We start from the raw sequence: 25930 nt of genomic DNA on the forward strand, positions 1-25930 counted from the left end.
TTGAATTTTAGAGCATGGAGCAAGGACAACAAAATTTTGAAATTGCCTTAGTAGAAGTGTCAGTGCGATATATATAAGCCCACTGCCACTTCTAGGTCTGTAAAGGATTGGGGATATATTTTGTTGTTGTAATACTGTAAGATAATGAAATCCAATAGTAGTACAGTCGATTAACTTGAATATACTTCAGTTTTTTGGGAAAACCAAATTACTTGGCAAAACACAATTTAAACCTGATGAAATCATCAGTTACTACCCCTGTCACAGTTTTTAAGTCACACAATCTAGTAGGGTTTATTAGAATAACCAGCTGAATTTTGAGATAGGATTGGTGATAATGCCAAGATTTGTTGGAAAAGCAGCCTTAACATTGACCACCCAAAAAATAAAAAAGATCCAAAGTTCCCACCCCACCCCCATTATTCTCCCGCCCCCATTATTCTCCCGCCCCCATTATTCTCCCGCCCCCATTATTCTCCCGCCCCCATTATTCTCTATGTCTGCAACAAATTTCTTTTCTCTCTCTGTTTTACTTTCCTTATTTTTTTACCAAATCTCTTTCTCTGATTTTATAATCCACAGCTGAAGAGAAGCCATCTTTCCTGGAGAAACCTCACATGCAGGTCGCTGATGTAGGAGGCAAAGCTCAGTTTACTTGCATTGTAGTTGGCTCACCAAAGCCAGAAGTCTCATGGTAAATAAAATGAATTTTCTGTCCAAATTTTAATAGCTTCCAATGCAGACACCTTGGGAACTTCATGTTATAAAGAAATGTTATTGTCATTTAGATTTAAAAAGACAAGAATTATGTTTGAAAGTGCAAGATATTTTTGATGTGTGGGGTTGTCTTCCTTTTTGGGGAATTTTTCTTAGCAGTTTGTGGGAGATTTCATCTCTATCATAAGATGCAGCAGGTAATTGTGTTGGCTTTGCCTTTAATATATGCTATAATTTTAATATTTAAAGGTTTTCTTTCCAGAACAAATATGAAAATTTTTCCAAAATATCTACATGAAATTTTTTCTTTCATGCAGGATGAGAAATGGAAAGGAGATTTACAGTGGTGGAAGGTACAAGACCATCTCTGACAGTGATGGAGTGTACAAACTGATCATTTACAACGTGGTGGGTGAGGACTTAGGGTTATATTCAGTGGTTGCTAAGAACACCTCTGGAAGAGCCAAATCCTCTGCCGAGCTCCTCATCAGAAGTAAGTAACGGTTAACACCTTTCTTCAGGGCTAATATGAGAGTCACATATTTAATGTCTGTCTGTCCTGTCTGTCTGTTCTTCTGTCTATCTGTTTTGTTAGCTGCGGTTGCAGAACCAATCATTGGGATTGATAACAGCTGTTTGTGTATCAGTCAGAAATCAGTTATACCAATTAATCAATCTATCAATCAATCAGTTGTCAATGAAACTCAGATAACTTAAAACCAGTTTCTCTCATATTTACTAGTGCGGCAGTCTGTCAGAACTCAAACTAGTTCCTCTTGCTCCAGTAGGTGAAATTAGCTGAGCAATTACCTTTAATAGTCACTGAAAATGACAGTTTTGCAGCCTTGATTCTTATAGGTTAGGCTAGATAATATCTGCTATCAAGGTGTGGTAGGCACAGACTTATTGTCCATGTGTCACTTTGTATTGTGATACAGTTTATTTAAGCATATTGAATGGTGAGAGAACTTGTGTTGTAAAGGCCATTCCAAACCATTCCTGTAACCAACGTGGATCTTGGAATTTTCTGGACAATTTTGGTTGCACGATAATTGTCAAGAAAGATTTAAAATCTATGAGTACCATATACAAGACTAAAATAGTACCATATTGTTTCTCTATTAGTACCATGGTCAGCTATGTGACTAAGGTAACCATAGTAACGAAATGGTTATTCCATATATATATATGTAAAGCATAGTGTAATGGTCCATGTTTGCTTCTTCTAGGAGCTCCAGTGGCTCATCTGTATGAGTTGCCCCCGGAGACCACAATGCACATCCCAGCAGGAGATGACTTTGAGATACCAGTCTACATCCAGGCCGCACCCATGCCCGCCCTAAAATGGAGAAAGGATGCAGAATTGCTTCAGCCAAGAGGAAGAGTGATGTAAGATATCATCCAAACCAATCTACCATTTAATGATAAGTGGAACTTTATGGCAGAAACACCAGTACTTGTTGAGTCACCTTAAAAACAGCCCTCTAGGTGGTGTTGGATGTCGTAAATTTTGTAGAGTGAATAACAAAAGTGAAACCAGGGGGATGGGGACGGGAACCAGACCCCCAGGGTCCCCTCCTCAGAAATTTATTTGACACTCAACTGTAGCTGCAAATATAATTTTACCCAGGATAAGTCACATGGTGGAATTGTTTACCTCACTTAATGCCAGGGCATTCTTTAGCTTTTGATGGATGTGTTCCTATTCAAGACTTTATTTCTGTTTCTATCAATATTTGAATCTGAAGTGAGGACAGGTCAAGTTACTTAATCAAGTTGGATCTATGTATTCCTCCATACAAATGATCTCTCATACATATTTTATTTATCAATAATATTCCCAGATCATCAATGACGGAGGATGTTGCCAGGTTGCGTATCAAGGGTGCCGAACGACAGGACACCGGTCGATATCTGCTAGAGGTTGCCAACCAGTTTGGAGTAGAAACAGTGTTTGCAGACGTTAGAGTGCTTGGTACGTAATTGCTCCTAAAATGTCCGTCAGTTGATGATTAAACAATTTCCTGAAATATGTCAGTCTCTTAAATTATTCCAAACTACACTCACTAAAATGATGTGTTCTTTTCTGTTCCTTTTCTGTTCTTTTTCCAAAGTACTTTATCAGATGTTAACTTTGTATTCTTTGTGATATGAAAGCTATTTGGCTAGCTTTCAGAATGTGTCAAGGACACCATAATATTTTAACATTATCAAATGCTAGCTCCTGAACCAAACAATTAATAACATTAACTAAATGCCATTATGATTTGAGGGAGTTCTGACACCACCCTGACATGTCAGTGAGATTTTCCTCAAAGAAAACTAATTGTGATCATCTTTTCTTTCTTCTTGTGTTTTTTTTCCATTTAAGAAAAAAAAACTTTAATATACTTCCGTCAATTTTTACAGACAAACCGAGTCCACCAGAAGGTGAATACTTTGTGACACGTCAAGAGGCGCCAGACAAGATTAACCTACGTTGGGCACCGCCCAAGGATGATGGTGGTGCTCCGATTACACTCTACCACGTGGAGATGAAGCAGTTGGGTAAAGAGGGATGGTCCAAAGTAGCCACGACACCGGATACTCATTACACCATCCAAAGACTACAACCCAGAGTACCCTACATATTCAGAGTCATTGCCGAGAACAAATATGGAAAGAGCGAGCCTCTAGACGTTAGAGATGCTACCTTTGGAAGAGGAAAGATTGGTGAGTGACACCACCGGCGTAGTTCTTACAGGATCCAGCCTACCCCGCCCACATACCCTTCCATTGGCATCAGGACCAGCTTGGGCCCCTGTGAAAATTATGTCACCGGACCCCTTTTTGGAGTCTTCATTTTTCAAGTATATTACAAACTGAGAATTTCCTTGGCCCCCCCCTGTACCCGTATTGACCCTGGGCTGCAGCTGTTGATCCTGTTCTTGTCAGGCCTGCCCCTCTCTCCTTTTCATCTAAGGTGTTGATCAAGAAGCCTAAATAGAAGAACAGATAATGATACTGAGCCATTGGTTTGTGATCTTAACAACAAACATATCAATTAGCACTCTCCCATAATTAAAAGTAGGCCCCCAAAACAAATGTAGCCCCTCCTTATTTCCTTTGAAAGGATGCTCTGTTGTAAAGTATTATATTCCTTAGTTTACCTAATTATCAAAGAATGTCTTGCAGTTTCTTTGTAATGCAATCTCTTTTGGCCATAATTCTCATGGACTAGGGACTTGATTCCCTGCTAAAGCTCATCACTGTCTAATTAAATTAATTGCCTTTTGTTTACAGATGTACCATCGCCTCCTTCAAAGCCTATGATCACTGGTCTGCACCCTAACTCCATTGAACTGACCTGGTCTAAGCCAGACTCAGATGGAGGAAGCCCCGTCTCTGGATACATCCTGGAGATGAAGGAGACCAACCGTAAGAGCTGGAGAAGAGTCTTCCCCGAACCTATCAAGGGTACCAAGTGTACAGTCCCGGACCTCTCAGAGGTCAGAGAGTATGAATTCCGGGTCATGGCCCAGAACGAGCTCGGTAGGAGCATGCCCAGTCGCCTCTCAGAAGCAGTAGATATGGCCGGTGTAGGAGGTAAGGAATAGAATACCAGAACTTAAATCAAGCCTTGGGAGTGTAAACATTTTCAAGGCCCCTCATTTCGGAAAACTAAGGATACTTTCTTGATACTAATTGAACATGATTAAATACCGTGAAGTGTCATTTAACCCACTCATCCTTATAGTGTATCAATAAAACATCTTGGTTGGTATAAAAAATGAATGCAATTTGCTGGTTGAGAAAACATAATCCCTTACAATATACACGATGCCAGGGAGCTATTTGAGGTCACACAAGCACACACCTGCATTTCAGATGGCTTTCAGACTCATGCAAAAGGACAGAGTAGGAACAGACACAGGTGCGAGAATTAGCCACTGACATATTTTCCTTTGTAAATAAAAAATGTTTACTTGTTAGTACTGGAAAGTATTATCTGCATGACAATCGCTGTGGTTGTACAAATTTTTAAATTAGATTTTTAAACTAAATTGCCTTTTTCTTACATTTTTTAGTTTATAGATTTTTTTTAGCCTTTGGATGTTTCTTAGGTTAGATTTTTTAAATTAAATTTTCAAGACTATTTTTTCAAAATAGCTTCATTGAGATTTTGCAAACTGAAGGTGACTACGTGACAATAAGCACATCGTTTGTATTGTGTGATGAAAACCACCCTGTATTGAAGGAGGTAAATAGCCTCTGTTACTAACAGAGGCTCTTACTTGGACCATTTTTCTATATTAAAATTGGAATCTTTTTCATCAATTTTGCTTCCTTTTAGGAAAAGGTAAACCATTCTTCCTGAAGAAACCAAGCACAGTTTCTGCTGCAGAAGGATCATCTGCTACTCTTCAATGTGAAATCAGTGGCGTACCGCCCCCAGAGGTGAAATGGTTCCACGACGGCCGCCAGCTGCAGACAGGACCCAAGTATCGTATGGATGCCCAAGATGGCGGCATCTACAAACTGACAATCAACGAAATCTCAGAGGAAGACGCTGGAGACTATACCGCTGAAGCTGTGAATGCCTCCGGTACCGACTACGCCAAGTCAGATCTTAGAGTTCACGGTAGGTGGCTGCTCATCTCATGCTTTAATTGATTGTCATTGGTGAGGGGTGTGGGAGGGGGGTGTAGGAGGGGGTGTAGGAGGGGCAGTCTCAGAGGAAGACGCAGGAGACTACACCGCTGAAGCTGTGAATGCCTTCGGTATCGACTACGCCAAGTCAGATCTTAGAGTTCACAGTAGGTGGCTGCTCATCTCATGCTTGAATGATTGCTATTGGTGAGGGGTGTGAGAGGGGGTGTAGGGAGGAATGGAGTGTGAGAGGCATTGCCAGAATTTGGTTATTTTATGGGGATTTGATTTAAATTAGTTGCTTGAAGCATTTTCAAAAGTAGTGTTATATTTTATATTTATTTTATAATTTATAGCTACAAGACAGCAATTGTAAGTGGCCACATTTTAGATTCACATTCCGTAGTTTTCTGAGGTGATTTTTATCAATTTTGTCCATGCTACTGATAGTAAAATTTTGTAACAGTGTAGCACATTAGTTATCTTTCCCAAGGTAAGTACAATTTTCTTAAACAACCTTCACTCTTTTTCTCACTTGACAATATTTACCAGAAAAGTCAGGATTTTTTGTAAATTCAATGCAAACCAGCAAAGCTGGAAGTAGTCTTTTTATTTCTTAGAAGATGCACGTTTGAGACATTTGCGTGTTACACCATTTATTTGCTAAGTTTGATGTGTTTTTTTGTCTGTTCTTTTCCAGTTCGCCCAACTGTCAACTTCCCATCACACCTCAGAGCTGCCCCGATAACCCTCATGCCAGGAGAAACTCTGAAATTGCGAATCGGTGCATCGGGATCTCCCAAACCGACCATAAGATGGGAACGTGATGGACAACCCATCATGCCTGGCGGACGCTTTGATGTCAAGACCATTGACCGTGACAGTACATTAACTGTGTCACAGATCACCCCAGGAGACGCTGGGCGGTACAGTGTCATTGCTGAAAATGAGTACGGTCTCGAAAGTGCAGATATCAGCGTGTTGGTCTTAGGTAAGTTAAAAAATCATAAACCAGCTCATGGTGAAATTGGAAATTTTTCTCAAATTTACTCTTTTGATACATACATAAAGATTTGAAATATTCCAACATATTGTATATCAAGTGACGTCATAATGTTTTATTAAAAAAATGGATTGAGTGCATGCAGACATGTTTTAACTGCTACAAATTTAATCACACCTCCCCCCCCCACCCATGCATTTCAGTCTATGTAGAGAAATACTTGTACCTCTTCCCTCTAATGTGACCTTTCCTCTTCTTGTCCAATACAGGTCCACCTGAGCATCCACGTAACGTTGAGATACTTGATACCACCAGCGACACCGTGAAACTGTCATGGTTACCTCCTGCAACAGACGGTGGCAGCGCTGTCACCTCTTATGTAGTCGAAAAACGTGAAGGTGTCTCAGGACCCTGGGTCAGAGCGTTGACCACTCCCAACACTTGGGCAGAACTAACAGGACTTAAGCCAGACACCCAGTACCAGTTCCGCGTAGCAGCACTAAGTGCATATGGTACAAGTGCTCCCACTACTGATACCATCCGAGGTCTGACTAAGGGTAAGTGTAAATGTTTCAATGATGACACCATTCAATCAAGAAGAGAATCGATAAGCTCACAAAGTTGTAACGTTTTAAAGAAAAGTTTATTCAGTAAGCAATAAGTTTAGTACTTATGGATGACACCCATCTTATGCATGACACCCCTGTCCCCCCCCTACCCCCTTCCCCCTCATTATCCTTGTTAGACATAGTTCCAGAATTGTGTTGACTTATGTCAATCATCAACTAGAGTTAGTGTTCTTGTCATAATAATTAAATTAAATTGAAGATAGCTAACAAGGTTATCTCTATCTTTTGTAGCTGCTCCAGTTGAGGAGGAAAGGCCAGAATTTGAAGATTTGGAAGCCAGAATGAGACACTATGACTCACAGGTGCCAAGACTAGTGGACATAACTAGATTCAAGCCTGGTGATCGATTTGGCTCAGTGTACGATTACTATGACATTCATGAAGAGATTGGAAGGTAATATTACTAGAGTTATTGGTAATTTAGATCAATTTTTCACTATTTTATGATTGTTTGTGATTTCTTCTTCTTCTTTTAAGATGAGAAAAAACTGAAGTACTGTACATAGAGATTCCTAAAGTACATTTCTCAATAGTAATACGAAATTACATGTGTAAGGTTTTCTCAAAAGTCGCACTGTATGTCTTGAAATATAACATATCCTGTGCTGTTTGTGAGATTTCCCTTGAAGAGGGGAACAGAGAGTGAGGTAAAGGTTATGGGAGGGGTGGACACTCTACATGTTGGGTCACAGTATTAGGGAGCATGGGGAGGGAGCTATGATCCTGGAACCTGACAAGTTAGTGGTATGACCTCTGTAGTTACAGTACTTCTCCCTGGGGGGTGGATCACCAAACCCATGGTTCTGGGCTTCTTAAAAGTTACCACCTTTCATTACTCAGACACTTTTTACTATCACATTGTTTTATCATTTATAGGGGTTCATACGGTGTGGTGTACAGAGCCACAGAAAAAGCCACCAAGAAGACTTGGGCGGCTAAGTTCATCAAATGCACCCCGGCAGAGAAAGAACTGATCAAACGAGAAATTGATGTCATGAAGAAACTTCATCACCGAAGAATACTTCAACTTCATGAAGTCTTTGAGACAGAAGATGAAATGATCATGATCATAGAATTGTTAGTTTATCTATTTATTTACTTGGTTGTGTTTGTTTGTTTGTTAGAAAGTTGTTGGTTGTGTTTGAAATATCTTGTAGTACTTAGTGTATTGTTAACTTGTTTCATTAGTTTTACAACAAATGTTTGAAACCTGGAGAAACGATGTCGCTCATCCAAAAATAAGAGCACCTTCGTAGTATATGTGCCAATTCTTAGCATATTTGCGTACTGGAATTTTATTCCAACCCTAATTTAGTAAAAACATACATTACCTCTAAAAATTGAACTTTAACTTCCATATTGCAATGTTTTTGCAAAGTACTAATTTGGTGAAAAATGACTGCAAATGTTTGGTTCAACAAATTATGTAGTTTAATTTTTCAAACTTTTTACTGTTAGGTAGGTTTTCGGTTCCATATTTCTCTTTGAACAACTATAAATTTAACAATTATAAATAACAACTATATATAAATATTTATAAATTTAACTATCCTTTATTTCCTTATCATTAAAGTTTGACCGGAGGTGAACTCTTTGATCGTATTGTCGATGAAAATCACATCCTTACCGAGCCAGAAATTGTTGAGTACATGAGACAGGTCTGTGAAGGCATGAAGCACATGCACGAGAAACATATCGTTCATCTTGATATGAAGGTATGTAAAAACTGTTGATCTCTTACCCCCTACCCCCTCTCTCCCCCTTCCCCTCCCAACTCTCCCCTTCATGTTCCAGTTCTACTCATATGCCTGTAGTTTCATGTTGGTTTAGTGAACATTCCATAAAACAAATCCCCCAGAACTCTCTTTAAAGTAGCAAAACAAAGAAAATCTTGGGGATACATATTTGAATTTGAATGGTTTCTCCCAAACTGTGTCAGTACTTCAAATAATGAAATGCTTCATTTTCCTCTAAGTTTTGATGTTACACTTAAAGCTTCTGTTGACTGCATTTTTATTTCACATGTGACACTTTCATAATGCTTATTGCAGCCCTGTGATATGGAAACTGTTGATGAATTATTAATTTAAGAAAAAATTAAGATTTTAAATTTTTGTTATTCTTTCTAACATCCCAGCCTGAGAATGTCATGCTCAGAGACCGTACATCTGACGATCTGAAACTGATTGACTTTGGCCTCTCTCGTGAAATTGACCCGGATGAACCCATCAAAGTGATGTTTGGAACTCCAGAGTTTGTGGCACCCGAAGTTGTCAATTATGAGCCTGTGGGCTTACCTACTGATGTTTGGTCATTAGGTGTCCTGGCATATATCATGTAAGTTGAATGTTACTGTTTGGAAATATTGTTAGCCGATGGGGTAGAACTAGTGGCGGCATATCAGATCCATTTTGTTTGGTCAAGGAGGTTATTAAGAGACAAGTACGAATGAATTGGGATGTAGAAGAGCGTATCCCTCTCTTTAGCACCTGCAAAACTTTCGGCAGCCATCATGTAAAGTAAACAAAAATACAATTATTCTGTTTGTATTCTTTGTGTAAGGAGAAAGAGAGGGATTCAACCTTCTCAAACACATTCCACCGTGGATTTGTCGCCTTTTTTGTTTTTTGTATCCTTATGTTACCATCATATTTGCGTGTTACATTCTTATTTTTTGTTTGTTATTTTGTCCAGGTTGAGTGGTTTTTCACCATTCATGGGAGACAATGACCAAGAGACATTAAAGAATGTTGCCAAGGGTGAGTGGGACTTTGAAGAAGAGGCATTCAATGACATCTCAGATGAGGCTCTTGATTGGATTGAGAAGATCTTAGTGGTCGAAAAAGAGTAAGTGCATAGAGACATTATGGCCTTATTGGTCATATTTCTGTGATTTAATAATTTATGGTGATATTGAGAGAGAGGATTGTCCTTAAATGATTCAGACAATGGTTCTATGGATTGCAGGTTTGAGTCTGGGTCGGATCATTAGGTTGCGTCCTTGAGCAAGGCATGTAATTTAAAGTGCCTCTGTTCAACCAGGTGTGTAAACAGTGGGGGGGGGGAGGGGGCTGCACCGTATAGGATGTCCACCAGAGGATGTGTAGATTTGGTGTACTTTAGGAAGCAACTGTTGGAGTTGTACCCACTGCCAGGTGTGTGAGTGTGACAGGTTATTACTGTTGTAAAGTTGTGTGAGAAGTCAAGTCATCACTTTCAACTTTCAACTTATCTTTCAACTTTTATTTTAGTTTCGTTGTTATCTGCTTCATAGGCAGAAAATACAAACAGAATGCTTCATAGTTTAATCCTGACCTGCTCAAGAGTGTTATCATGCTGCTTTACACCATTAATGGATTTCAACCACCTCTTTGGGGCGGTCTGCCAATTTCCCAAGAATATCACCACCCTCGATCCCCCTAGCGATTCTGATAACTAACTAATATACCTTTTGTTTCACCTACTTAGCGACCGTATGACAATCCAGCAAGCTTTGGATCATCCCTGGCTACAGATGATCACGGATGAAGAAGCCAGGAGACACGCCCGTAGACTGGAGAGCACCAGACTCGCTAAATACTGGAAGCAGTATAAATATGTGGTACAGTATTTAACATCATTGTGTTAAAATACCTCACAAAATTGTCAAATATCTTATAGGGTTCTCAGTCCATGTCTTATCATTACATTCTTATTTTTTGTGTTCCAAATATGCCAGATAATAAAAACTGGTCACCAGATGCCAAAATCAGTATTTTCTTTTACATTCTTCATTTGCGAGCCTTGAGTGGTTACAAGCCAAATCATCTCCATTGTGCAAGGATGGATATATAAAGAGTTTGGAATTTGAAGGTGAATTTGGGGAATAAGCCTCCATAGTCCCCCGAGCACACACTTCCCCACCCCCACCCCCACCCCATAAGGCTCGCTACTTGTGTTCTTCAAGGTTCAGACCCTCAATTGACTTATTTCACCATGTGCCAAACTCTGGCAAACATAGAAAATGATCTAAAATTTCAGAAAAATCATTTAATAATAGTTGATCAATTGATGTGTTGCTCAAGTCTACTAAAATGTCTACATAAGTAAAATGTTGGAGATTCAATTTCATTTCTTGCAGAGCGGTCATACAGTGGTCTCTATCGGTAGAGTGGCCCATGGTGGCGCTCTTCGTGAACTTCATCAAGTTTATCGAGGCTCTCAGCTCTACCAGAGAATTCTCTTCATGGGTAAGCTAATCGTTTGTCAGAAAAACTTTCTTCAGGTATCATTTCAAAGTTTGAGACATCTTTCTCAGTAAAGAAAATTGAGCATTTTGCTTTGTTAGGCAGGACTTTCTGCTAGGAAGGTGATGATACATTTGAATAAGGGTACTAGTCTCCTAGAAGTCACAACTTTGGCATTTCCAGTTGTGAAACTAGAAGACACATGTACTCTTATGCAATCCTAAAGTGATAATAGCATATTCTTGTGTTATTTGTTTATGGGATTCTTGGTCACCTTCCACATCAACCGAAAGCAAATTGTATGCTTTATGAAAACCTGTGTTTTGAAAATAAATAAAACTTATTGAAATGGTTGGGCATAGATATGTATTATCAACTATATTTTCCAGTTTGTTCTTTAAAAATTGACTACAAAAGCACAATTTTTTTTTTCAAATTATACAGATTCCCGAGATGCGGCTCCTAAGATAACACGACGTCTGGAAGATGTGATCGCTATAGAGGGTAACGCCGCTCGCTTTGAGTGTGAAGTTACGGCCATGACGGAACCTCTCATCGAATGGTACAAAGACCAAGAACTCCTGGTCATCGGAGTCAAGTACAAGATGCTCTACGAAGATGGAACGTTCACTCTGGTTGTGAATAACGTAGACATCGATGACGTCGGACAGTACATCTGTCGAGCTACCAACTCCTATGGACACGCTACCTCATCGGCTGATCTGGAAATTGAATGTAAATTAAATTAAAGTTACATACAAGTTTGATTTGCTGCATGCTCTGCATAAGCAGATCTATGAAACGAAAGATGCTAAAGTGTTAGGAATGTTTCAATGAGACCAGAACTACAAGTTTGGTCAGCTGCGAATGGTTTTTACAGACAGTGACATTAGGTTATGTAGTACCACCGGCCCTCCCAATAATTGTGCAGCCACTTGAAGGGTTGTATAATAGGTTAAATCTTACCCCAACAGAGTTGATTAGACTCAGCTAATATCATATTTGACATTAGGGTAACTTTTCAGTTTTTGTTTTGTATTCCAGTAATATGAAATTTTGAGTTTGAGAAAAGTTCACATTTAGTTATCAACATGAAATATTTAAAATTCAGGGTTTTTATTTCTTATTTTTGGGCCATTTTTTACTATTTGTGTATTATTTTTCAATTGATTTATGTTCTATAGTGCTTGGAGAAGAAGAACTGGCCCAGCGAGGAGAGAGAAGAACTCTTGATCTCAAGAGGCAGCGGTAAGGATTTATTCTCACTATTTTTTTGGCTTATTTTAAGGGAGAGGGTGGTGGGAGGGGGGGGCAGACACCAGTTTCATGATTAAATGAGACTGTGTAACTTACATTACAAAATTAATGGTGTTGTAAAATTTCACATAACTGTAACAACTAACTCACCAGGAATTTTATTTGATGATTTAGCTTCTTCCATTTCTAGAATTCCTCTAGGAGAGAGAGGTAGGAAGCTGAGAGCTGGTCGAGCTGCCCTTATTGGGGTCAGCGAGAAAGCACCTCGTCTAGTCTCTGAACTGGAGGACCAACAGTGTGGACTAGGCTTCATCCTCCCATTGACCTTCCAAGGTATCCATAATTTCCAAATATATGTCTTCACACTTTGCCAGGAAAATAATGTGAAATAAGTATCTTAGCTTCTTTATTGTGACGGATATTGGACATACTACATGGATTTTAATACTTCAGGTCATCTAGTTAACACATATCTGTCGAGTGAATCTCTTTGTTTTGAAACTAGCTTGTGAAATTTTCAGGAGGTAATGTAGGATGGATAAAACATATCACTTCACATATCAAGGGTTTGTTTTGTTTTTTATAGAAACTCAAGTTTTATTTTGTTAATAATAATCCTTCAGTTTATAAATATGAAAGGAAATTTAAGACACAGTCATCTGCTGGACTTTTGAAAGGTCAGGTGAAGAAGTAGTCTCTACTACTGGCCTTAACAACATGCAAAAACCTCCCCATTATCAAACAGTTTCAAATTTTCAAAGAACAGTGTAATATATAGTCCTTGTCTTTTTTGTATAAGGATTGATGGTTGGTGGGGAGGGGGACTTTATAGGGGTTTCTCACCCCAGTTGTGGTTTTGATGAAATGTCCTCAATATTCTTGGTCAAGTTTGTAATCTTTCACGTTTTGGTTTGGTCAGTTCTCCTACCACCACATGTGGATACCAAAGTGAAATGGATGAGGAACGAGGAAGTCGTCAAGGAAGGCTCTCATCTTCACTTGCTAGAGGAGGATGAGGAGGGAGTCTACACCCTAGAGATTGAAGAGACCCAAATAACTGACTCTGGTATCTATGAGGCAGAAGTCTCAAACCAATTTGGAACCGTCGCCACCCGTTGTAAGGTTGACGTCGATGGTAGGTGGCTGGTTTTCAACTTTCGAGGGCCAAGAGTGTGTTAAGAGTAATAGCGTTCGTAATCTAGAAAAGTACTTGGGTATTGTTCCAAATATGCTAGAAAATTGGTCAATTTTAGTCTTACTTTTGCACTTATAGTATTGTCACATCTGTGTAGAATAGTATTCATTAGTATGTCTTTGAATAAAACTGTTTTGGAACTATAATAAAAACAAAGCACTTGTGGAAAGTTGTCACAGGTTTAGTATGCTAAACTTCTGCTATGTCGTGTAGTTAAATACAGTAAGGTTTACTGAAATTTTCACCATTTTAAGGTATTTAGAAGTATACTCTTACCCAAATAAAGGGGAACTTTTTGTGTTCCATTGTGATCACTGTCATGAAGGAGTCTACCTTTAATACTGGTTGAAACCTGTATTGCCAAAGATGGCTATAACACCAAGTATTAATTCTCTTTCATATACTTGACTTTATTTTTTCACTTTCTTTTTAGATAAATACATGGACAAATATTCCAACTACAGCCGACCAAGATTCACACAGGTTCTACGTGACATGTTGATTGTTGAAGGCAGTGCTGCCAGGCTGGACTGTAAGATTACTGGCATTCCAGAACCAGAAATTAGATGGTGAGTCACATGTTCATGTTACTCTAATATTCTGTGTTTATATTTCTAGTGTGTCTTCCTTGTATTGCTTTGTAGCAATTCTGATTGTTATCATTGTAAGCAACACCTACCCCTCCCCTTCCACCCACCTTCCCTCACCCATTCCCTCTCCACCCTCCTTTCTCTGAACAATTCCCAAAACCCTCATCTTCACTTGAGGCGGCATATAAACAAATAAATTGTTCTCTTTTCTAGATTGAAATTTTTGAAAATGATAGAAGATATGAAACATAAAACAGAATGAGATACTATAATGAGATAAGAATAAGGACCATTGACATGTATAAGGACCACAACCCCCCACCTCCAACTTATGAAATGTTCTATTCACCTGTGGCCCTACCACAGGAGTTTAGCACTTATCTTAATCAGTTGTGGGTTATTTTGGGCTCCTTCCCCCCCCCCCCCCCCACCACCTTTGAAATCCTCCGCTCACCACTGACAAAAGACAAAATTAATAACCTATATTTTTAACAGGTTTAAAGATCATAAAGAAGTCCAGGATGGCCAGCATTACTCCTTTGAATATGGAGATGATAATGAGACCTACACCCTGGTGATACAGGAAGCGTTCTTGGAGGACGCAGGCACTTACACATGTCAAGCCTCCAACCTGGTTGGAAGAATAGCTTGCGACAGTGGTGTCAAAGTCAAAAGTGAGTTGCTCTCCATTGTGTTTTTAACATCATCAGGATATTATGAAATGGACAACTTTAAATAGGAAAGCTTTTCCTTGTTTGTTTGTCATTGTCCAGAAATATGCAACAGTCTTCTCCTGTTTTTGTCCGATATTAAAAGTAGTGCTTGTGTTAAACAATCCTTGCACCATACATATTCACACTATCACAATTGTTATGTGTACAAGAGGAGATCTTTCTCTTATTTTTTGCCCTTTGGTAATGTCTATGAAATCTGCCGAGGGCTACAATGCCCTATGATGATGTTAGAATGATGATTTTATGATTTAATTGACTTTGAAAGGTTCCGTAAAATATAAAGGTTTCGGGCAATTACCTTGGAAATCTGCAGTTTGCACCTTCAGGGCAATTGTCAGGTCAGGTATAAATATCCAACTTGGCATTCTAGTATATTCCAAGAAATCACTGTTTCACTTTTACTATCTACTTTCTTTAACGATGTATATGAAGTATGCAGAAAGTGACAAATAATTTTGTTTTTGTTTTGTAGCTGCTGGAGCACACAGCGATGTAGAGTGAGTACAACCATTTTATCTTTTATAATTCATCACTTTACCTTTCCCATAATTAGCCATTCCATTGTGACAAATAATATTCAAACAATTAAGAATAGCGCTTCTAAATATTGCACCTGGAGCTTCAAATGTAAGAACCTTTCCATTGGGGAGGGGGCGGGAGGGAGGGAAGGAAGGAGAGTGTTCGAGGGGGGAGGGGGAAGGAGAGTGTTCGAGGGGGGCAAGGGAGGGAAGGAGAGTGTTCCAGGAGAGCCTGCAAAACTTACTTTAATCTTTTAACTATTGCATAATCATTGACTGCTCTAATGTTTTGAACCTTACAGAGATGTCGAAGTAGCCCCCAAGATTAGAAGGGTGGACTCATATGAGCCTCCAAAGCAACGCCAGGTTGCACCTTTCTTCAGTCTACCACTGTCTCGCAAGACCTTTGAAGTGGATAGCACGGCCAAGATGAGCTGTGCCGTCCAGGGACACCCCAAATCTGAGGTTAGCTGGACCAAGAATGGTGCACCTCTTACTGCGAGCAGTCGCTGCCACATCTCGTACCGGCAGGGCATTTGTACGTTGGAAATATCAAGAGCTACGATGGCCGACACTGGAACATATGCGTGTGTTGCCAAAAATACAGAAGGAGAAGGAACAACCATTGCCGAGTTGGTGATCGTTGAAAGTAAGTTTCATTAAGTTTCATTAGTTTCATGAAGTTTCATTTAGTTTCATGAAGTTTCATTAGTTGCATTAAGTTTCATTAGTTTCATTAAGTTTCATTAGTTTCATTAAGTTTCATTAGTTTCAAGAGTCATCAGTAAAACCCGAGTCAGCTTCACCCGAGTTTTGCTGCTGTTAACTTGTGTTTGTAGGTTTCTACTCCAAATAATAAAAAACATTTTTTTTACATTTGGTCAACAATTTTATCAACCCTACCAATTAATCAACAGAATAAGATCAATGCTAATTACTATTTATTTTTGAATGAATTTGATTCTATTCTCAATACTTCCTCGCCCAGACGTTTTTGCCAATCACTCATAATAATTCTTGCTTCAGTATGGGCCATGAAACTTTAATCGCTGACTGGGTCAAACAAATGGATGTACAGTTTCATATTGAAAAACTTCAAGAAATTTATCACCACCTAACTAATAAACAGACTGCTTTAATTTAATGTCTGATCATGTTCTCTCATACAATTATATTTTAATCACTTTAGATCAATTATAATCAATTACATAATTATATTTTAATCATACACAGGCTTGAGTGAAGATGATGAGACCTACAACTACATTAGACCGTCGTTCCCGAAAGGCCTGCGAAGAATGAGAGTCAGAGAGGGCCGTGTTGCTAGAATTGAAATCCGAGTTTCAGGTCACCCAACACCAGAGGTTACATGGTAAGAACAAAGACCATACATATGAACTATTCAGTTACTGGATGATAAATGTTATAATGATGATAATTGTTCATTATTTTGTAAGTCAAGATTGAATTTAAAACGAGATCTCTAAAAAACCTTCTGCACAACCCGTTCATCTTCACAACTAACCATCTTCCTAGTGTCCATCAATAGTCACGGCTATTTTTCTTCAAATTACTTTTGCTAACTAAGGGTTTAGAAATCTCATATGAAACAAACTTTAGTTGAGCCTACGAGAAATGACCTTCTATAAATTTGAATTCATCTGACGTTTAATATTCTGTTCCTCCTCCCTTAGGATGAAAGATGGTGTACAGATAGAGGATGAAGATCGTATTTCTGTGGAGCGGGCGCCCGGTGGTGTAGAGACCTTAGTCATATCTGGTATAGCTCCAACTGATGCTGGAAGATACCAGGTCATGGCAAAATCTGTTGCTGGCAAAGCGTCAGTTGCAGCGGATCTTATAGTGGTCGATCGTAAGTCACCAATCTTCCTCTGAGATTTTTGCAATAATGCTTGTTCCGCATTTTCATCCAACAGATTTGGCCATCTTGATTTCGGTTACTGTGATATAAATGAATTTATTTTTGCAACTGTACAGATATTTGTTAGATACTAACAAATGTGTTTTTCTTTCTTTCGTTACAGTTGAAGCTGATGTAGACACCGATGATGAAGGAGATGGGAAACGTCGAAAGAGAAAGAAGCGAAAGGTGCCAGAGCACGAGAGGGAAGAAGTACAATTAGCAAGGACAGGCGAGAAGCCCACCCTCTCTACGGAATTCCTCGCCTGGAAACTTTCCAAGAAGCAGCGAGATTATTCGCCTTCTACCACATCTGAGGCGATCAGCGTTTCTGACCTGCAGCATCATTATCGTACACGGACGACGGGAGAGCAGTACGTAGGCAGTGATCGGTGGAGTTCTAATGTCGCAGTATCACCCATTAGATCGGTAGGAAGAAGACGCACACGTTCACCTGTTAGACAGGGTACACTGTCTCCCCTCATACTGGGCAGACGTGGATCAACACCCTCACTTTCATACACACCTGTGTCACCTCATGCTAGGCCCAGATCTGTATCTCTTACACCAATAGATCAAGTGTTCAGGAGGGAATCACCAGCACCAAGGATGTCACCTACCAAGGTCCCTGCTGGTGCAGCTGGATACCGCACCCCTACTCCAACACTGATCGTTTACCGAGCTGGAACCAAGGGTTATTATGTGCCACAGAGAGCACCATCTCCAGATAAACGTGAAAAGAGAGCTCGCACCCCAACTACAGGAGGTATGTTCTTCTCTCAGACCAGGGAATATGGTGGAAGACACCAACGAACACAGCAACCTGTTGGAAGAAGAGACTTTATGTTTACCAGACCACCAAGGACTGTGGCTGACTCTAAAGCCTCCAAGAAAGCAAAGCTTCCACCCTCCAGTGCAGAGGGTGTCAGAGCACCGTCTCGATCATCTATGGATGGTGAAGAGTACAGACATTCCCCATCAAGGCTCACACCCACTCAACGAGAGAGGCCGTTTACACCCACAAGCCCATCAAGGAGGCATGTACGCACACCTACTGATCGGGGTAGACCTTTTACCCCAACAAGTCCATCGAAGATTCACAGGCTTACGCCAACTGAACGTGACAGACCCTATACACCAACCAGTCCATCTCGTGTCAGCTCTCGTGAGTTTATGGAGCCTGGTTTTGCTCGGTCAATTTCAAGAGAATCGAGGGAATCGAGAGGATCCAGTGACCGAGAACGTCCAAGATCTCGTACTCCTTCTCAAAGAGTCGGATCTGTGGAATTGGACACCCGCTCTAAGGTCGTTTCCTTCAGACGAGAGGCAGAGTCACCTCTGCCACCAGAGTATGAGCGTAGGTCAAGGAGCAGAGAGGGAGTATCCCCTCTACCGCCAGGAGTTAAGACAAGAAAAGTAAAGAAGACTAAAGTGCCCAAAGAACTAGAGCGCAAATACAAAAGATCAAGTTCTACAGAATCTGATCGTGAATTCATGCGACAAGGGTATTATACCTTTAGAGCACAGAGGGAGAAAGGAAAATCGCCATTGCCAACATCTGGCAAACTACCAAAATCTTATCCAGACTCCTCCAACGTCAGGCAGTCGCCCTCTTCTCATACAAGGACGGACACTCGAGAACAACCCCATGCAAGATACCTCAAGGAAGCACAGAGCGATAGAAATAAAATTCACGGTACAAGTCCGACCCCGAAGTATGCATCCCCAACTCGTAGGGGACCGGCAGATTCACCGATTGGAAGGCAGAGTAGAGACTCCCAGAGGATGCACACAAGAGAATCATCAAGCTATTTAGCAGGAGAAACATCAGGGAGTAGAGCAAGGGAATCACCAAGCCTTAGAGGCAGGGAATCCCCCAGTTTAAGAAGAACCGAATCTCCTAGCTACAGAGCCAGGGATAGTACAAGGATTGGGGACGTTACCACCAGTAGATTGAGGGAATCTCCTAGCTACAGAGCCAGGGAATCACCTAGCTACAGAGGCAGGGAATCCCCCAGTTTAAGAAGAACCGAATCTCCTAGCTACAGAGCCAGGGATAGTACAAGGACTGGGGAAGTTACCACCAGTAGATTGAGAGAATCACCTAGCTACAGAGGCAGGGAATCCCCCAGCTACAGAGGCAGGGAATCCCCCAGTTTAAGAAGAACGGAATCTCCTAGCTATAGGTCGAGAGAGTCACCCAGCATGGGGACTTATGCATCTTTCAAGGAATCTCTGAGTCACAGAGCAAGTAGCGCATCACCTTCCCATAGAGAAACGGATGTCACTTACCAAAGAAAACTGTCCGCACCACCTAGGTACAGAACGACCAGGGAACCACAGAAACCTACGTACGACAGCTATCGATATAGTAGCTCTTATGCACCATCTAGCTACAGACAGAGCACGGACAGAGGTGTGTACAAGTCTCCAAAAGATTCCAGTCGTTATCGGTCAAAGGGAACGTACGACTCCGACAAGTATCGACATGAAAGCAGACGAGATCACGAGGACAGACACAGGAGACGATACCACGACGATGACCGATCCTACGATCGCTCATATGAAGTGTCATTTGCAGACTCAATCCGAGAAGAATTGGGAGAAATCGAGGAACTGCCACGAGACAAAGTATCTAGGAAATCCAAAAGAGAAGCAGCTGTCGAGCTGGAAGGACCTCCCACTTTCTCAAAGTTCCTGAGGGATGTAAGCGTCATGGAGGGACGACGTGTTATACTGGAAGTGGAAGTTACAGGTACGGTCAATTCAAAAAAGCCCTTATCATATATAAGACATATTGGACAACATTGTATTTAAATCTGAAAAGAAGAGCATCCAGCAAGTGCCTCAATGTTTTATAATTTTAATTTGACCTTTCTGGTAAAGCTTTCTCTTTGTTTTCTATCGTCCTGAACAGGTTCAAGACCCATGGACGTGGCCTGGCTGAAGAACGGTAAAGATATCGCAGATAGCGTGGATTTCCGGTACATCAACCGAGGTAACATCTGCCAACTGGAAATTGCTGAGATCTTCCCAGAAGACGGTGGCAAATATACTTGTGAAGTACTGAATGACCTGGGAGACGCCGATTGTCATTGCAATGTCTCCGTTTCCGGTATGTTGTGAATCTATCTAATCATCCAAATCCCCAAAGTTTGGAGTACGTTTCGTAGTTCGACCTCTTCTAAAACTTACCAAATTTATTGTTTGCTTGTAACACCATGAAACAAGCATATTCTGAAAATTTCATTTGCAATTGCTGCAAAATTGGCCAATTTATCACACTTTGAAGCAACTGTGGCATTTTGGCATTTTCTTGAATTTTGAGGTCTGATTTCTCAGCAATACTACCTTTCTATTACAGGAGCCTATAGACTTTATCCCATAGAAAAGAAAAGAAGAATAAAGGCTATTAAAGCATTGTCTTGTGATCAACTTATTTAAGGATTTTCATTTAAAAATAAGGCAAATGAAGATTTTTGTACCAACAGGGTGGTACTATATCCCTTCAAGAAACATAATCAGACTTTTTAAACGTGACACGTTTTGAGTTAATTGGTGTCAAAGACGACTTTTTTTTATACATTAGAGCAACTTAACAACCTGATTAGTTAATATTGAGAAACGCTAGAACCCAGAAATTTGGTAAGTTGTAAGAACTTAACACTTATATTGAAGTAAAAACCCTCACAATTCACACTTGGTTACATTGGTAAAAAATTGGCATCAAAACCCCTTCCTCATTCTGAATCCCAATATGAAATAGCAACTTGCAAATATATTATATGAAAGCATTGTAATCATTATTTTGTATTGTTTGGACTGGACATATAATAACCTATGAAGGAATCAAGTACCCTGAAGCAATAGTTTAGGACCAATTTTATCATAAAACTCCACAAGACTTTTATAGGCTTTTATAGCCTAGTTTGTTACTTTTCCATACTATGGGATAGTCTATTGGCATCTGTAATAGGAAGGTACTAGGATATTTAATTTCTGTGAAAGTAGACCGAAAAAGTCAAGAAAATGGTGCTGTGGAGACAAATTGCAGAAGTTCAAAGTGCGATAATTTTGGAGAGGGCCCTATTTTTCTATTTGTCTGTCTATCTTTCCGTAAATCTAGTTAATGCCCTTATATCTGGGTAGTGCCCTTATATATCATTCCATCTATCTAGGTAGTGCCCTTATCTATCTTTCCATCTATCTAGGTATATACCCCTTGTCTATTTTTCTATCTTCTTTGCGTTCGTTCTGACCAAAACAAAGCAAATTGTAAATGAAACAAGACAATCAAGTTGCATTTATTACAGTTCCAGTGGATATATGTGTTAATATTATTACTTCTCTTACAGAGGAACCAAGTGTTAGTATAAGTATGACAGGCACCCAAGAAGTCAGTTACAGTACCAGTCAGCACGCCATGATGGATGAAGACCACATCCCACCAGAATTCTTTGAGGAACCTGAATCGGCCGTTGTCGAAGAAGGAAAGACTGCCAGATTCGTCTGTGACGTGGATGGTGAACCAATTCCAAAAGGTATCGTAAGGAGTTTGGTGCATGGATGTTGACCAGTAACTTATTAGATCTGCCACAATGATGGTGAAATTTACACCTACCCCATTAAAATTACTACTGAGACCTGATCTTCATTGGCAATTTTATTCTCCAGAAAGTAGAGCATCATTAAAGGAGAGGCTATGAAATGAATGCTAGCCAAGTCTGGGAGTTGTTACTGTCACATGGATATTATGTGGGAAGAGTATTTTTTTTATTCCTTGAATTTAAATAAGTGATGTCATGTAAGAATTGAGAAAGAGATTTTTTTTTTAATGGGTAAGTCTCTGTCCTGGCAGCTTTATTTCATTTCCTAGTTTGGACTGTTAATTAGACAAATATTAAAGGAGTTTTTTAACTGATACCCTGTGAAACCCTTTGAGAACTTTTTAAACAGAAAATCATACCATTTATGAGAACATGAACTTATAACCTTCTGATGTTAATCTTGCATTTTATTCAGTCACGTGGCTGAGAGGCGGTGTACCAATTACAGATGGAGGTCGTTACTTCATCAAGACGGAAAAGTTTTCCAATTCACTCGAAATTTCGAACGTGACATCGGCTGATGCCGGAGGTTACACCTGTCGAGCAGTAAACAGTGAAGGGGAAGTTACATCCAATTTCACTCTGACTGTCATGCCTAGAAGATCAGGACCTTCCGAATCAAGGTTAGCTTAATGCAGAACACACGCACCTCTTGCCCCCTATTCCCCCTCTCCCCACCCCCCATTAACAGTGAGGTGTTTAATAAAAGTTGGGAACCCGACAAATTGTACATCTTTCTCTGTCATTAAGTGATTTGAGGTGATAAGGGCGATATTGAGTAAGAACACCATTTTAGTTACTAGTTTTGATTGAAATGAGTTTCCCCGTTTGCCATTGAATTTGTTTCACTTAATTTGGTTCTTCTTTCCTTTAACAGCGATGTCCTTGGATTCCGACCAATTCCAGACGACGACGATTCACTGATCGACGAGATGATGTAAGAGTTATCTCGTGACAGTAAAAATCACAAAGTTCTCTGAGAAGACTTCAAGAAAAGTTTTTATCTATTTTGATCCTATTTCAGCTCTTTGCTATGACTTTTGATGACCCTCGAGCTGAAATTGTATCTATGTATCATAAAGTTTTCTCATTTTGATTTTTTAATTTTTATCCAACTTTGACTTCCAAGATGTACATATTGTTACTTACCGATTTGTGCCATAACTGAATTCCAATTTTACGGGTCTGTGTATATGGACTGTATGTATTCAAATGTACAGATTGTCCATACTGTATGAAAGAACGAGACAAATTCGAACAGTTACTAGAAAAGTGTTTCGACGATGATTTAGGAGCTTGTACAAGCCAGTGGAGAGATGATATTTGTACAATAAAATATGGAAGCCAGGCATCAATCTTAGACAAATGAGCTGATATGGGACAAAATAGTTAATCACTATATATGAAGTCAACTGAAGAACTGTGATAAGAAAACAAGTAAAAAAAAAGAAAAAATAATTGAACCATAAAAATATGAAAAACAGAACCCTGATATGACTTTTTTTCAACTGACGATCAATGGAATCACTTTGGATATACTCCAGTGACAAGACTAATTTAACGTGTGGTGACATGATGAACAGATCTTGTTAAGTTTAATGACTAACAACTAATGTTTGTTAATATCTACTTTATTAGCTTCTAAGACAACTCAGAGATTTTTTCAAATTTCAATGGATGAAAATCAGGTTTGAAAATTTTCTCAAAAATGTGGTGTATTTGAGGAAATAGTCTTACCTTTTTCTAAAAGATTTGAAAAAGTTTCTGGATTTTTGCACATAAATTAATTTAAAGTTTAAAGAAATGTGACATCACTGAAAATCTGAAATTGTTGTGGTGGCTCTTGAAGATTTTCTGTGAATGTTATAATACACTTTTGATTTATCATGTTTTATTGATTTCAATAACCATATTATGGCTTGTTGTGGTGGCTAGCCAAATTGGTTGGAAATTTGAACAAATTGCTCGGGTGAATACTTTATACATTTTCAATACGATGTGAAAAATTCCTTGTAAAACCAAGTTTGGGAGATGAAACTTAAATCAAGGAAAAATGAAAAAGAGAAAAACAATTACTGAAGAACCAACTTTCGTCAAATTGTTGTGGTGGCAATTTTTCGTTAGTCATTACCAGTATATTTGTTTCTGGTTTCTAAGAACATGTGGCTAGTGTCTTTGAAATTTCAGAATATGAAGCAGTTTTTTACTAGTTTTTTTTTAATAGTTTGTGGTGGTTGATAATATTACTGCTATTTTCCTTTGTATTTATTTGTCCATCTCTCAATCTTTGATAAACGTGTGACTTCTATCATTGTGGTGGTGATGCAAGACACGTTAAATTACGAGGGATAAAACACTATCGTTTAAAGTTTTCACTCGAGTTCTATGATAAATTTGTAAAAGCGAGCAGTCATTTTTGATCGGCAACTTGTTATTTTCACTAAAATGCTTGCAGTTTATAGATTTGACTTCTGGTCAAGACAACACCCAATGTTTTTTTGCTTTTTTTAAATTAAAACAAAGTTTTAACCATGAGAAGAATACATATTAAACACTAATATTTAATTTTTACCAAATAATGGAACTTAATGAATAACAAATTTAAGAAAGATATTATTATTATATCATGCAGTTGCCAAAACAAATCACTTTTCCAAGTTAATAATGCTTTAATAAATCCTCAGCAATGTTAACAATATTTTTCTTTGTTATACCTTTTTTGGCTTTGTCATTCTATTTCGTAATTTGTTAGATTTACTGTAACTTGTTGAAAATTGCCAAGGTATGCACACACGCACTGAAATCTACGTATCACCACCTAAACTATAAAAACATGTCAACTTTGCTGCTTATTTATACCCCCAACTACCCACCCGCCCCCTCCTACCTTCCCCACCGTAGAGGATCCCAACCTACTTCACTATTTACTTTTTCATGTTAGCAATTACTATTTGTATCTTAGGTGTTAATGTCCTCTTTGTTGACCTGTACCGCATATTCTACATTAGCGCGGTATTATTTGGTAACATCAACCAATAATTGTGTTGCAGTAAAAATGGAAAATTCTATCCTAGAAGAGAAGAGTATCTGTCAATAAGGTACAATATGATAAAACCCTATAGGTTATTGAAGGGTAAATCAATGTAATCAGTATATGTGTTATTTCTCCAGCCCAGATGGTCAATGTGCCAACAAATTTTCAGCAGTTCACAAGTCTTTGAAAAACCTATCAATGCGGCCTTAAGATCCTAAACCAATAACAAGGAAAGAAATCAAAAATATATAAATACGTTGAGGAGGCAGAAATAATGTACCCCTAGTCGTTGTCATATTCTAAACTGACAGATGAAAGACATTCTCATGTTTTCCAACACAACTGTAATTTTTCTACTTTTGTCAGGAGAGTAAATTTACTTCGTTCCCCACTTACCTGTCTCCCCACAACCTAAGCACGGCATTCTACCGTGTCTAGTATGCCCTGGTAATCTTTTAACACTGTGCACCCTTACTGAACCCAAGTAAACTTCTTCATATTCTACCATTCCAAAGTGTCTCACATGTTTTTCGTATTGGGAAAAATGGAGAGTAAGTACATCCTTAAGTGTTGCAGCAGCACATGTATGGTGGATACTGTGTTATACCTGTATGTAGCTGCACTGATAGACAGTAGTTGCAGTGTTCATATTGCAAATTTACTGTATACCATCATACTGGGTACACACAACTTCACTGGGGTCTGTCAAATTAATTTCATGCCCATTATTATCTCCAAAACATTCACAAAAGGAAACTTCTCACAGTTGAACATTTCCAATATGCTCTGTCACTTATAGATAGGCTTTTAAAGATATGATATCAAAGAACATGGTTGCATTTAATAATTAGGTTAAAGTACTGATAACAC

The 25930-nt window shown here is 39.2% G+C and overlaps 1 protein-coding gene across 50 annotated transcripts in view; it reads left to right on the top strand.

Moving 5' to 3' along the window:
• Nucleotides 1-24724, top strand: part of LOC139964732 (uncharacterized) — a 390976-nt gene extending 366252 nt beyond the window's left edge. For all 50 annotated transcript variants that reach the window (XM_071966600.1, XM_071966625.1, XM_071966626.1 and 47 more), the window contains 31 exons: nucleotides 583-694; nucleotides 1035-1210; nucleotides 1947-2106; nucleotides 2562-2692; nucleotides 3127-3429; nucleotides 4000-4302; nucleotides 5051-5338; nucleotides 6047-6337; nucleotides 6619-6906; nucleotides 7210-7372; nucleotides 7855-8055; nucleotides 8552-8693; nucleotides 9116-9315; nucleotides 9673-9825; nucleotides 10447-10579; nucleotides 11099-11207; nucleotides 11649-11939; nucleotides 12389-12452; nucleotides 12652-12794; nucleotides 13381-13596; nucleotides 14090-14225; nucleotides 14742-14920; nucleotides 15453-15477; nucleotides 15801-16147; nucleotides 16732-16870; nucleotides 17193-17371; nucleotides 17544-20174; nucleotides 20337-20534; nucleotides 21775-21960; nucleotides 22442-22649; nucleotides 22904-24724. In XM_071966600.1, the coding sequence (XP_071822701.1) occupies nucleotides 583-694; nucleotides 1035-1210; nucleotides 1947-2106; nucleotides 2562-2692; nucleotides 3127-3429; nucleotides 4000-4302; nucleotides 5051-5338; nucleotides 6047-6337; nucleotides 6619-6906; nucleotides 7210-7372; nucleotides 7855-8055; nucleotides 8552-8693; nucleotides 9116-9315; nucleotides 9673-9825; nucleotides 10447-10579; nucleotides 11099-11207; nucleotides 11649-11939; nucleotides 12389-12452; nucleotides 12652-12794; nucleotides 13381-13596; nucleotides 14090-14225; nucleotides 14742-14920; nucleotides 15453-15477; nucleotides 15801-16147; nucleotides 16732-16870; nucleotides 17193-17371; nucleotides 17544-20174; nucleotides 20337-20534; nucleotides 21775-21960; nucleotides 22442-22649; nucleotides 22904-22967 (8159 nt within the window). In that variant the 3' untranslated portion in view covers nucleotides 22968-24724. The remainder of the gene's footprint in view (nucleotides 1-582; nucleotides 695-1034; nucleotides 1211-1946; nucleotides 2107-2561; nucleotides 2693-3126; nucleotides 3430-3999; nucleotides 4303-5050; nucleotides 5339-6046; nucleotides 6338-6618; nucleotides 6907-7209; nucleotides 7373-7854; nucleotides 8056-8551; nucleotides 8694-9115; nucleotides 9316-9672; nucleotides 9826-10446; nucleotides 10580-11098; nucleotides 11208-11648; nucleotides 11940-12388; nucleotides 12453-12651; nucleotides 12795-13380; nucleotides 13597-14089; nucleotides 14226-14741; nucleotides 14921-15452; nucleotides 15478-15800; nucleotides 16148-16731; nucleotides 16871-17192; nucleotides 17372-17543; nucleotides 20175-20336; nucleotides 20535-21774; nucleotides 21961-22441; nucleotides 22650-22903) is intronic.
• The last annotated feature ends 1206 nt before the right edge of the window (nucleotides 24725-25930 follow it).

The sequence above is a fragment of the Apostichopus japonicus genome, chromosome 23, assembly GCF_037975245.1.
Source record: "Apostichopus japonicus isolate 1M-3 chromosome 23, ASM3797524v1, whole genome shotgun sequence".
Lineage (NCBI taxonomy): Eukaryota > Metazoa > Echinodermata > Holothuroidea > Aspidochirotida > Stichopodidae > Apostichopus > Apostichopus japonicus.